The sequence below is a fragment of the Salvelinus namaycush genome, chromosome 24 (genome assembly GCF_016432855.1).
Source record: "Salvelinus namaycush isolate Seneca chromosome 24, SaNama_1.0, whole genome shotgun sequence".
NCBI classification, from domain to species: Eukaryota; Metazoa; Chordata; class Actinopteri; order Salmoniformes; family Salmonidae; genus Salvelinus; species Salvelinus namaycush.
The window spans coordinates 26,260,841-26,274,145 of record NC_052330.1 but is presented as its reverse complement, the minus strand read 5'-3'; the positions used below and the strand labels follow the sequence as shown (position 1 = coordinate 26,274,145).

The 13,305-nt window shown below is 44.0% G+C and overlaps 1 protein-coding gene across 1 annotated transcript in view; it reads right to left on the bottom strand.

Moving 5' to 3' along the window:
- The window catches only part of LOC120019372 (lactation elevated protein 1 homolog B-like), a 29,888-nt gene extending 17,163 nt beyond the window's left edge, over window positions 1-12,725 (bottom strand). Inside the window, exons 1-6 of the mRNA XM_038962662.1 lie at window positions 12,623-12,725; window positions 11,923-12,251; window positions 8,989-9,046; window positions 8,038-8,139; window positions 7,643-7,770; window positions 4,424-4,523 (exon numbers count right to left, since the gene is read on the bottom strand). Coding sequence (XP_038818590.1) covers window positions 4,424-4,523; window positions 7,643-7,770; window positions 8,038-8,139; window positions 8,989-9,046; window positions 11,923-12,251; window positions 12,623-12,725 — 820 coding nt within the window. The remainder of the gene's footprint in view (window positions 1-4,423; window positions 4,524-7,642; window positions 7,771-8,037; window positions 8,140-8,988; window positions 9,047-11,922; window positions 12,252-12,622) is intronic.
- Between the last annotated feature and the right edge of the window lie 580 nt (window positions 12,726-13,305).

Below are 13,305 nucleotides of genomic sequence, written 5' to 3'. Positions count from 1 at the left end.
GAATCGTCTAGAATGTCATTGTATGCTGTAGCATTAAGATTTCCCTTCACTGGAACAAAAGGGCCTAGCCCGAACCATGAGAAACAGCCCCAGACCATTATTCCTCCTCCACCAAACTTTACAGTTGGCACTATGCATTCCGGCAGGTAGCGTTCTCCTGATATCTTCCAAATCCAGATTTGTCTGTTGGACTGCCAGATGGTGATGTGTGATTCATCACTCCAGAGAACGCGTTTCCACTGCTCCAGAGTCCAATGCGGCGAGCTTTACACTCTCCAGCCGACGATTGGCATTGTGCATGGTTCTTAGGCTTGTATGCGGCTGCTCGGCCATAGAAACCCATTTCATGAAACTCCCGACGAACAGTTCTTGTGCTGATGTTGCTTCCAGAGCCAGTTTAGAACTTAGAAGTAGTGAGTGTCGATTTTTACGTGCTACAGCACTCGGCGGTCCCGTTCTGTGAGCTTATGTGGCTTACCACTTCACGGCTGAGCCGTTGTTGCTCCTAGATGTTTCCACTTCACAATAACAGCACTTACAGTTGACCGGGGCAGCTCTAGCAGGGCAGAAATTTGACAAACTGACTTGTTGGGAAGGTGGCATCCTATGACGGTGCCACGTTGAAAGTAACTGAGCTCTTCAGTAAGGCCATTCTACTGCCAATGTTAGTCTATGTAGATTGCATGGCTGTATGCTCGATTTTATCCACCTGTCAGCAATGGGTGTGGCTGAAATAGCAGAATCCACTAATTTGTCCACATACTTTTGTATATATAGTGTACCTTCTTAGTGGAGAGAACAACAGTTGGAACTACAGCGCATTTGGAAAGTATTCAGACCCCTTGACTTTTTCAACATTTTGTTACGTTATAGCCTTATTCTAAAATGGATTAAATTGTTTTTTTTTTACCTCAATCTACACACAATAGCCCATAATGACAAAGCAAAAAAAGTTTTACAAATTTATAACAAATCAAAAACTTTATCACATTTACATAAGTATTCGAAACCCTTTACTCAGGACTTTGTTGAAGCACCTTTGGCAGCGATTACAGCCTTGAGTCTTCTTGGGTATGACACTACATGCTTGGCAAACCTGTATTTGGGGAGTTTTTCGCATTCTTCTCTGCAGATCCTTTCAAATTCTGTCAGGTTGGATGAGGAGTGTCGCTGCACAGCTATTTTCAGGTCTCTCCAGAGATGTTCGTTCGGGGGTGCAAGTCCAGAGCCACTCAAGGACATTGAGACTTGTCCCGAAGCCACTCCTGTGTTGTCCTGGCTGTGTGCTTAGGGTTGTTGTCGTGTTGGAAGGTGAACCGTCGCCCCAATCTGAGGTCCTGAACGCTCTGCAGCAGGTTTTCATTAAGGATCTCTCTGTACTTTGCTCCGTTCATCTTTCCCCCTCGATCCCAACTAGTCTCCCAGTTCCTGCCGCTGAGAAGTGGCTTCCGTCCTGCCATTCTACCATAAAGGCCTGATTGGTGGAGTGCTGCAGAGATGGGATAACCTTCCAGAAGGACAACCATCTCCACAGAGGAACCATCTTGGTCACCTGACCAAGGCCCTTCTCCCCTGATTGTGCAATTTGGCCAGGCAGCCAGCTCTAGGAAGAGTCTTAATGGTTCCAAACTTTTTCCATTTAAGAATGATGGAGGCCACTGTGTTCTTGGAGACCTTCAATGCTGCAGAAATGTTTTGGTACCCTTCCCAAGATCTGTGCCTCGACAATCCTGTCTCTGAAGTCTACGGACAATTCCTTCTACCTCATGGCTTGGTTTTTGCTCTGACATGCACTGTCAACTGTGGGACCTAATATAGACAGGTGTGTGCCTTTTCAAATCATGTCCTATCAATTGAATTTACCACAGTTGGACTCCAATCAAGTTGTAGAAATAGCTCAAGGATGATCAATGGAAACAGGATACACCTGAGCTCAATTTCAAGTCTCATAAAGGGTCTGAATAATTTATTTTTAATACATTTGCAAAAAATTCTAAAAACCGGTTTTCACTTTGTCATTATAAGGGTACTGTGTGTAGATTGATGAGGAATTGTTTTTATCTAATCGATTTTAGAATAAGGCTGTAAAGTAACAAAATCTGGAAAAAGGGAAGGGGTGTGAATACTTTCCGAATGCACTGTATACTACGCATAACAATGTGTGTTGTGAGAAGGCTACTATCAATGTGGTAATGGTTTGAAATAAGCATGTTTACGGCAACTTTAATAGAAAAAGTAAGGAGGAAGCAAATACAACACATTGAAAAAGTCATTTTTTTACTGTGGGTGGAGAAGGTAAGCCTAATCATACAGCCCACATCCATCCTTTCAGGTTGTGTGTGAGATGCAACATTAGATCTCATTGAAATGTAAGTTGGCCTGACCTACAATGGGCCTGAGAGGCAAGCAGCTAGATAAACCACGATCTCTAGTGTGTAAACCTTGAAATTAAGCATTCAGCCTGTCCTTCTCTACTAAACATCCATTAACACAAGTGCATCTAAAGCACGACAAGGCGACAACTGCTCTGCTCTAGCTACACAACAACAGACAAAAACAAGAGTGTGCTGGGGAGCGTGACACATCGTCTCTAAGTAAGTTCCCCTTCAATCACATAACCCACTTTAGCTGCTTTCATAGCCTAGCGTCATCTATATACCACATAACCCACTTTAGCTGCTTTTGATAGCCTAGTGCCATCTATATACCACATAACCCACTTTAGCTGCTTTTGATAGCCTAGCGCCATCTATATACCACATAACCCACTTTAGCTGCTTTTGATAGCCTAGCGCCATCTATATACCACATAACCCACTTTAGCTGCTTTTGATAGCCTAGCGCTATCTATTCACCACATAACCCACTTTAGCTGCTTTTGATAGCCTAGCGCCATCTATATACCACATAACCCACTTTAGCTGCTTTTGATAGCCTAGCTAGCACAATCTCATGTGGAGATCAATAAAGGAGGAATCCTCCTTTACTTTCATGTCAGGCTGTCTCTGAGGGCTTAGTGTTCCATTTGCCTTCTAATTAAAAAACAAACAAGCATCTCCATCAAGTTTGCGTGGTCTGTCGCTTTGTTCTTAATGGCTGGTAAATGTCAGACAAGCTTGTCTTTGTATATGAAAGAGAAAGCGATCTCGGTTGCCATCAACTGGAAACCCATTGAGCGACGAGACATTGATGACGTTAGCCCTGAGAAGAGAGCCAACGTCATGCCTTTATCTCTCGCTCTCCTTCCATTCTTACTCCCTCTCTCACTCTCCCTCGCCACCTTGCTCACTTAGCATTAAATGTAACATCACAGCCTTGACAAAACGACAGCGGTGGAATCAACAAAGAGAGAACGAGACAGAGAAAGAGAGGGAGGGAGGGAGCGAGAGAGAGGGAGAGATTAAAGCGTTTAAATGGCTCGATTCATGGAACGTGTATCAAATAATGTTCTCCTTCTTTCATGATTAAAAATAACGCTTTGAACAGTCTTTGATCCAGACAGGCAACACACACCACTGGACTTCAGGTGATTCAGATAATACAGTGGTATGGAGAAAAAGACAAGGAGGGAGATGTTCAACATCAGTTCAACAAACAGAAAGAAGCCTAGTTCACCCCAGAGCCATATATTTAAATGTATGTCTGTGATTTACTCCTCGCTCTTTCCTTCAGCATCATCATCAGGGCTGTGTTCAGTAGGGAGAAATGTTTTGGAACGGTGTGAAACAGGAAGGAACTTCTCCCATAAGAACACAGCATTTGGGGCAGCAAGTAGCCTTGTGATTAGAGCGTTGGGCCAGTAACCAGAAGATTGCTGGATCGAATCCTCGAGCTGACGAGGTAAAAATCTGTCGTTCTGTTGTTCTGCCCCCGCCCTGTTCCCCGGGTGCCAAAGACGTGGATGTCGATTAAGGCAGCCCCCCGCACCTCTCTGATTCAGATGGGCTGGGTTAAATGCGGCAGACCTATTTCAGTTGAATACATTAAGTTGGACAACTGACTAGGTATCCCCCTTTCCCATTTTGTTTTGCCCAAATTGTGAGTATAATTGGAAAAACAATGGAGTGAGCTATATGGAAGAGAAAGGTGAGCTTGACACGATGTGAAGTGAACAGGTTGGACTGGATGTGAATTGGAGAGGTACTGTAGAGTTAAAGAAGCATGTTCAACAGCACAATAGGAGAAAGGAGAGAGCTGCATTGCTATACAATCTGACAATGGTGTAGGACTGTGACTGTGCGTTTGTGCTACAAAATCAGATAACAGTGCAACGATACCACAGTTATGCATGAATGACGCATGAGTCGTGTGAATCATACGAGTCGTATGAATCATACGAGTCGTGTGAATCAGAAAGGTATCCGAACTGTAGTATCTCTCCTTAAGAGACTCAGTACAGAGAGTGAATTTACTTTGACCTCACCGTCAGGGGGCCTGTTGGAGGTGGCCACCACCACTACCCCGGTCCTGAACAACGTCTGAAACAGCTGTTTCAGAATCATCGCATCAGCTATGTCAGTCACCTGGGGGGGGGGGGGGGCAAGAGAGAGAATTTAAAGCCAGCCAGACTACAATGTGCCTTCTCTTGTGGCAGACAAGCATATGGTTGTGTGTGCATATAGGTCAACACATGGGAGCTGAGAATGACCACGCAATCTCCTGAGCTGATTAAAGTCATTTAGGTGTACGTCATTTCTATTCTTTCACCCTGGTCATGGTCACACCCGCCATCCCATTGCAAATGGTCACGAAGCAGCTTTCTGTCATGGACAAGTAGCCAAGCCAACGCGGCTAGGCTGAGCTAATCAACTAAACAGACAAAGCGAGAGAAAGAAAAGAATAACAAAAAAATGAAAGCAATATGAATTCAAACAGGGGCCACAATGGCAAACAAAGCGACTCCCAGATGGCCTCACAAAAGGTGTGAAGTGTGTGTGATTGTGTGTGCGTGTGAGATGGAGGACATTTGGTTAGAGGGCCCTGACAGCGTTACTGTCCCTGAGCTGCTGCTGGCCTCTACGATCATTATCTATTAGCACTATGGAACCGCTGGCTTTTCCACCAACAGACAGCTACACGGCAATATGTTGAATCAATCCACACATGTGAAGAGGACATTGGCAAACATAATGAGCAACCGATTGACTGACCATCTTGCCAAATAGTAAAACTGTACTGTACTTCTGTCCCCCGCCCCCAATATCTCTATGATCACTAATCTATCTCCTTGGTCAAATCCACTCTAATGTATTTCATTAGGAATCAAGCAGACTGTAGTCCATGTAGGGTTGTCCAACTTGTGGATAAGAGGAACGGTGTTCCTGTCATCTAATGGTCCCTCCCCCTCCTTAACGTCCCTCTCTTTTCCTTGCCTTACAGACACTTATGACTGCCATCCCCACAGCATATGATGCCTTTCTTAGCCTGGAGTGTCTTCTACTTTCACATGCTAACCCCTATGCCCTCTGCCAATAATACATTAGTATCGGAGCTAAAGCCTTGATTTTGCAACAAGGCAGCAAGAGGCACCCTCCTTCAGCAAATTAAGGTGTGTGTGTGTGTGTGTGTGTGTGTGTGTGTGTGTGTGTGTGTGTGTGTGTGTGTGTGTGTGTGTGTGTGTGTGTGTGTGTGTGTGTGTGTGTGTGTGTGTGTGTGTGTGTGTGTGTGACATCCACATAAAGCCAAGGTGCCTGGGCCCTATATACTCACTGAATAGGCCCCATTTCCTCCAGCCGTTATTTTTCATTTTAATTTCAAAAGAATCATTTAATTATGACCTTTATCCAACCCCTATTTGTTTATTCATGGGCCCTAAACACACCACACACTCCAAGGGCCGATATTGATTGCTGAATACGAAGAGAGAGGAAAGAGATAGAGATACGAAAGGTTTCCCAGAGAAAGAGAAGGGGGGCTAATATACTGCACTTGTGTAACACAAAAACAACGGTGCGACCGCTGCCGCCACCACTGTCGATATTCAAATGAGCATCCAATTACTCTAGCGGGGAGTCAGTTTACCGCGGCGTCGCACTTGGGTGCCAAATTAAGCCTCTTTTGATCTTACACCCCTTTACGTACACAACAACACAACCTGAGTAATTTCACAGATAGAACCCCACTGACTGGGGTTCTGAGACAATGAAAGCCTGAAGCGCTTTCTTCCCAATCCGTCTCTGTCCTCAGTCTCTCTTTCTCAGTCTCTCCATCCCTCTCTCCGTCTCAGGCATCCTTCTCAATGCCCAGTATTCATTAGAGAGACTTGGAGGGGGACAAAAGGGGGGGGGGGGGGCGCTACAAATTACTGATAATGGCACAGTGCTAATGAAGAGAAAGGAGAAATGTCATTAGCATTTAAGAGGATAAGATCCATCTGACCCGCTGCTGCCGCCAGTCGCTTTCCAGCGCCACTCACTTAAGGAAGCAGGCGAGTGCGACTGATACCCACATAGCCTAATTTGCATGGCTGAGTGGAGGAGGATGCTGATTGGTATGGACCCTCAACTCGCCCCCCCCCCCCCCCCCATGCTGATTGGTATGGACCCTCAACTCGCCCCCCCCCCCCCCCCCCCCCCCCACACACACTCTGTTCCCCACTCCTTCCTTCCCCCCCTCCCTCCCCTTCGTACTCTTGTTTATGCATCACATACGACACACGTGTGTTGTCCATATTCGCCGGTAGCAACAGTCGAGAAGCAAAGAAAGCAAAGCAGCAAGGCAACCATAAACAAAACAAATCAATGAGGATGTGAGAGGAGAGTGTGCAGCAGTTTAAAATGTGAAAAGGGAGAATGAAAGGAGAGGCTCTTGTTCCACACCGATGCACCCTGGGAGTGATTAGAGAGCGAGAGAGAGAGAAACATTGCCTATGGTGATCTTTGACCCCCCCATAAAGATGAATGATAATACCTATGCGTCTTATTGTTGCTCACTGAGAAGCAAGGCTATATGCCTCTCAATGCAGATATCAACTAGCCAGCATGACAAAATAGCTAAAGAGCAGAGTACTGGTCTTATTTGTCCCAGTGGATACATCACTACTGTTAGGATTGTCGGAAAGGCAACAACAGTTATTTTAAATGCTGTTGGACTGCTTATAAGAGTTACCTATGATCCAGAGCAAATGTGTGGGGATGCAGCTTCCTCCATGTAAAACATCTGTTTCAGTGCCTCTAGTAGGGTCTCAGAGTACTGCTACACTCACACCAACCACTAGGTGGCTTCAGCCCTGTTTATGTGAGTGTGAGGAGACTTAGCACCTTGCCCTCAGATGGCTCTAAGCAAGAGGAGGACATGGGGAAATACTTTAGAGTCATTAGCCTACCTATGACATAGCCTACTGTTCATCAGTATAAATGAGATGTTCATGTTTTGAAGGATCTGCTAATTCTGTCCATGTCATCATCCCCATTAGCTGGCACATAAAACTCCACTGACTAAATCAGCGTTCTGTCTTATTAGTTTGTGCAGTCGAGAGTTAATGGAAATTACAGTGCTTGTTGTTTTGTGCCTTTTGTTATGCTGTTTTTTAACTATAGTTTGTTCTGTGTCCAAAAACACCTGCTTGAGTCACCTCATGTCCTCCTTGTTCCACACACACACACACACACACACACACACACACACGCACACACACCCTCACCTGAAACTCGTCAAAACACAAGACACAGGTTTCATTGCTGATCTCCATGGCAACCGGCAAGATGGGGTCATAGGTGAACATTTTCCCCAGCCTCCGTTGAGGAGTGCTTTGTTTCCTCCGGTGGATCCCTTTAACAAGGTTACACAATCGTCAGACACAAACATCTTAAAGCACACCTGCATCTGAAATTCAAACCCCCTAACAATGCATAGTAGTAGTAACAGCAGTAATTTCACTTATATGCATAATGGTACACAATTATGGCATCAGGATCAACAGAGAGTGAGGTAAATATACGATACAGAATGTATGGAGGTGTCGGACTTGCTCAAAGTCAAGCAAACAAACCTCTGACAGCTGTATATTAAGAGACATACTAGGAGGAGAGTACTAACTTTTGTGGATGTCCAACATGAAGCTGTTAAAATGGACCCTTTTCTTACGTCCGTTATCCACATGAGAGTAAAACATATCCATAAGCATGGTCTTCCCTGTGCCTGGAGTTTCCCCCCAAAAAGACAGACAAGAACGAAACATATATTCATCATAAAATATAGCTAACAATATCCCCCCAGAAAACATGAAACATGACAATACCATGCCTATTCAGTAGTAACAGGGTCAGCAACAAACTGGATCTAAGTAAGTGTTAGAACTATCATATGTGTTATAACCTATAGATCATGTTTTAACGGCAGATAATGCATTATATTTTGCAGATAATGGGTTATACCTTGTAGATAATGTTTTAACTGGCAGATAATGCATTATATTGTGCAGATAATTGGTTATACCTTGTAGATAATGTTTTAACTGGCAGATAATGCATTATATTGTGCAGATAATGGGTTATACCTTGTAGATAATGTTTTAACTGGCAGATAATGCATTATATTGCGCAGATAATGGGTTATACCTTGTAGATAATGTTTTAACTGGCAGATAATGCATTATATTGTGCAGATAATGGGTTATACCTTGTAGATAATGTTTTAACTGTCAGATTATGTGTTATAACTTGTGGGTAATGTGTTGAAAGTGAGCGCCACCCGGTATGAGGTGGACCTATAGAGTTGCTTGTAAAAGGTGGATGGAACAACTGCCCCCGGTTAGAGGGAGACGGCTTAGTAGGAGACGGGTGAAAAACTCAGGTTTATTGCCAGCTGCAACACACACTAGCATTACAGGAGAAAAGGAGTGATTGTGATAAATGTGATAGAAGTGTGAAGCTGCATGGTATTTTAGGAAGTGACACACACTAAAGGAGTCGAGAGGTGGTAGTCCTTGGATGGAGAAGTCCAGAGGTGAAAGATAATGTCTTACAACCTGCAGATAATGTGTCTTACCAACATCACCATGGATATAGAACCCTCTGGGTGGTGGTGGGGGAGGCAGGGGCTCCTCCTGTGGATTAAACATAAACAAACAGTCATGACTGTCACCAAAATGTAAAATGTAACAATGCTCGTTTTTCACAACATCTTTCACAGATGCTTGTCGTCATTGGCAATAAGCATGTCAATCCAGCTATTATGAGAATTGGAATGAGAAGGGTCATATCGAGTAGCTAGCTATATTAATTAATTATCATTGAATCAAATTACACTAGAGAGAATAGGCCTATGGAACATAGACTATTCATTTCCATATCATTGTTTAAATCCAGAATTACAGTCAGGGCATCAAGCCTCGGAGTACTACAGTACGATTCCAGTTCTCTAGACAACTAGCCTACTGCAGTGGAGCAAGACAAAGGACATCTAATCAACAAGACAGGGTTCCCACGAAGAAAGCATAATCAGCAGAACAATGGGGGGGATTTGTCAGACAAAATAGGGAGGACTGTAGAGGTTCATCTGAGGTCTAGTGTAGTGTTTCCCAACTCCCGTCCTTCAGTACCCCAAACAGTACACATTTTTGTTGTAGTTCCCTACAAGCACACCTGATTCAACTTGTCAACTAATCAACAGGCCCTCAATTGAATCAGGGGAGTTTGTCCAGGGCTACAACAAAAATATGTTATGTTGGGAGGACTGGAGATAGGAAACACTGGTCTAGTGGACGTCTACAAACCCACCGGGTTGGACTGGCTGATTGAGATACTGTGTTGAAGTGGTGTGGTGGTGGCAGTGTTAAGTCATTCCTGAATCGTCCTGATTTTATCCTACAATCACATAATCATAGGCCCCCTGTTTGCAACTTCTTGACCAGGTTGTTATGGAAAAAGATAAGTTGTTGTCCTCCGTAAACTACCTCACAGATAATGTTTTTTTGGAGCGGATTTAATTTTGCCTACAATTCAGCAGCAACATTAGTCAGTGTCCACTGCCCTTCATGAAGCACCAGACTCTCATATCTCACGACAATGGCTGATTCATTGGTGAAAAAAAACATTCCTCCCCTTCTTCCCACCCTCCCGTCTCCCTGTCAGGTCCTCTCCCTCTCCTTGTCCTGTCTTCTCCGCTTCTCTCCCTCCCTGTCCTGTCCTCCACTGAGGTGAAATGCTGGAAGACAGTGTGTGACTTCTCACTGACTTTCCAAGCTGCTCTCTGGAAACGCGGGCAGTAATTGTCGGTGGTGGCCGGCAGCCATGTTTTAATGTTACGGCAGAGTGGAGAAGGACAAGGAATGCCTCTCCTCAGTCAGTCGGCCCTCCACACAGCTCAGCCGCCAATTTTCACTCTCACGCTCATCCTGCACCGGCTCTGGAGTGTAGAATAGCTCACGGGCAAAAAGTTCACATGTCAACAGGTTAGTGTCAGAGGTTGAGATCTTTGTTATAGACCCCGTTTTTATATCCGGTAACCATAGCAATCAGTCCACTTCTAAGAAAGGTGAAAGGTCAATGAGGACTGTTATGATGGTTGGGTATCTTAACAACTGGTCAAACTGACCAAGGCCTAGTAGACAGGATGACCAATCTGACTTGAATTGGGGTGGATCCTTCATAAACACTGTACCATTGTAAGCCACTACAAAAACAAGCCACATTGGGTCAATATTAAGTCAAGTGTAGTCTGCTCATAGTCAGTCAGAGTACAATGGTGAATGAATGCCAACAGAGAGAGCAGACAGCAGCAACATGACCTGATTCAAAACAGTGTAATTGCATAAGAACTCTATTCATGTGGTGTGTGTGTGTATGTGTGTGGCAGACTGACAAACAAGGATGAAGAGGAGAGGGGGTAGTGGGGACCTTACACATCAGTATTTTCAGTCCGGAATGTACTAGACAATGGGGATGCCCTCATTACTGCACCGGGATGATGAGAGAGGAGAACCAGGGCCACCCCAGCAGGAGGTATCTCTTTACTGCGATCCAAAACATCTCATCCTACCCCACTCTGTCAGTGTGCCTGCCAGACCCCTACACCCCCACCCCATAGCATAGACATCTCCACCGTTCCCTGACCTAAAAAAAACAACAGACCTAAAACCGCCACACCCACCCCTTACCCTCCCTCTGACCAGGGCTCCAAAAACATTAGGGGTATAGGCAGGCAGATCCTCTGTAATGTCCCATGGTGCCCTGCTCCAAAATGTTTGATGTCAATGGAGCTTCATGCAAGGCTAACAGTCCAGATACCATTCAATTTATAAAGCTCATCTAGCATAATCAAGATATTTAATGATTGGGCAATGGCAATCTAACTGTGTATGACTAGGCCTAATAATGGTGTTGTGTCACATGTAGTCCTTATGGATCAGCTAGACTACTATTGAACTGAGGAACAATGTGGCTTTCCACAAACGCTCTACAACTGGCAAAGGGAATTTTGCTTCGGAGCATTGCCTGGTTTGCAAAACTCTGTACATACTGGTAGTTGTTTTATTGTACTGCAATCTATCCCTTCTCACTGAATCGGGTCTTGATAGTGTTTCATCAACATTCTCTCGAAAGCACACAGGGCCATAATGTTAGGTGAGGGCAAGCCAAATGTCGGGAACATTATAATCAAGTGACTAATTGCTTCTGTTTGCTAACTGGGACACAGTAGGGGGAAAACACTGGAGAATACTGATCCAGTTAATGAGAGGCATGCTGTGAGTGACAGATGAGTCATCCAATGACAATCTAGCATTTTCCATCAACCTTAAAAGTATAGGAAGGAGAAAACTTCTATGAAAGGTGTAATAACCATGATGCAACATTCATATCCAATACAGGAATAAATAAGATCAACTAACCATGCAATACAAAACGGACAACCATTCAGCATGAAATTATGTATTGCATCAATTTGTTGCATTAGCTAGTGCATCAGTCATGTGATCTATACCTCTTCAGTGGGTGCATCATCCCCTTCAGTTTTGCTCAGTTTGGAGTCTTTTACTTTCTGTTGCTTTGCGTTGCCGTCTTTTGCCTCCTTCACCTTAGGCTTGGGTGGGGTCAGGTAGATGCTGTTGGAATACCCTCGCAGGGTTTTCTGCAGTTGCCCCAGCTGATGTAGAGCATCTATTTGTTGAGTGTCCTCCACTAGCGAGCCACAGCGGATGAGACTGTCATAGTGCTGCTCGATAGTTCTGGTGGACGCCGAGGTGTCTGACCTGGCTTGGTTCAAGGGGGTCAAAGGTGATGTGGATGGATTACATGTGCTTGTTGTGTAGCCTGGCAAAGACGAGGATGAAGACAACGATACAGTGTACCATCAACACATACAGTCGACATACAACAGCAGAGTATTATCAACACACAACTATAATACTGTATGTTCATGTTAGGAATTACTAGTTGATCATCATGCCAATAAGTCTCATCACATTGATTTTGTAAATGGGAGTGTATCAAAGACTAAGAGGCTAGCTAGTTAGCCCTTTATGTACTGTAATGCACACCAAATCAACGTGCTAACAGGCTACAGCTAGCAATTTACGTTAGCTAATGTTATGCAAGTTATCTAACTGTAAGCTTGGACAACAGTGTCAATCCTCTGAATGATCCCCAAATGAAACATTTGGACAACATGTAGAATCTCTCACCTTTTGCAATGCTGCTCGTGGAAAACCAAATGTTATTTTGAGTGTGTTTTATTAAATATCTAACTAAACATCTTGTCGCCAAAGACGATGTGTAGGCCGCCATCTTGATTCAATGGAGTGAAACTTTATTTATAATCATCTATAAACACCAGAACAGTTATGACACAAGTAATTTTCTTTGTAATAAACTACGTTATGTGCAAGTTATAAAGCCAATCAAGATGTTTTACATTTTATATGTCTTGTAAAGTATATTTTTGTATACGTAGCTATTTTGTTGAATTTGTGAGGAAGGAAATGCAACACTTTACACGGCTAATTTAACTCTGATTTGATAATATTTCTGATAGTATTACATTTGAATGCGGGGAGACATCAGGACTGCGTTCAGTACGTTTTTACGTTCTGGAGCGTTCAATTGAGCGGAAAGGGTGCTGTACTGAACAACCAGTTGAAAAACTGAGAGTGGTTGAGTTGTGGGTTGAGGAATGGTCATGGTCATTTCCCTTTAAATACGTAACTTATTGCTTCAAGCCACACCTCGCGCAACCCACCAAACGAGAGCAAACGTTTCTTCAATAACGTTTTGTGGCAACATGTCGTTCAGTACAATCTGTTCCGCAACGTCGCAAAAGTTCAAGCGAACTGAACGCACCTCTATTGTAAATATATGGTGCTTTCAA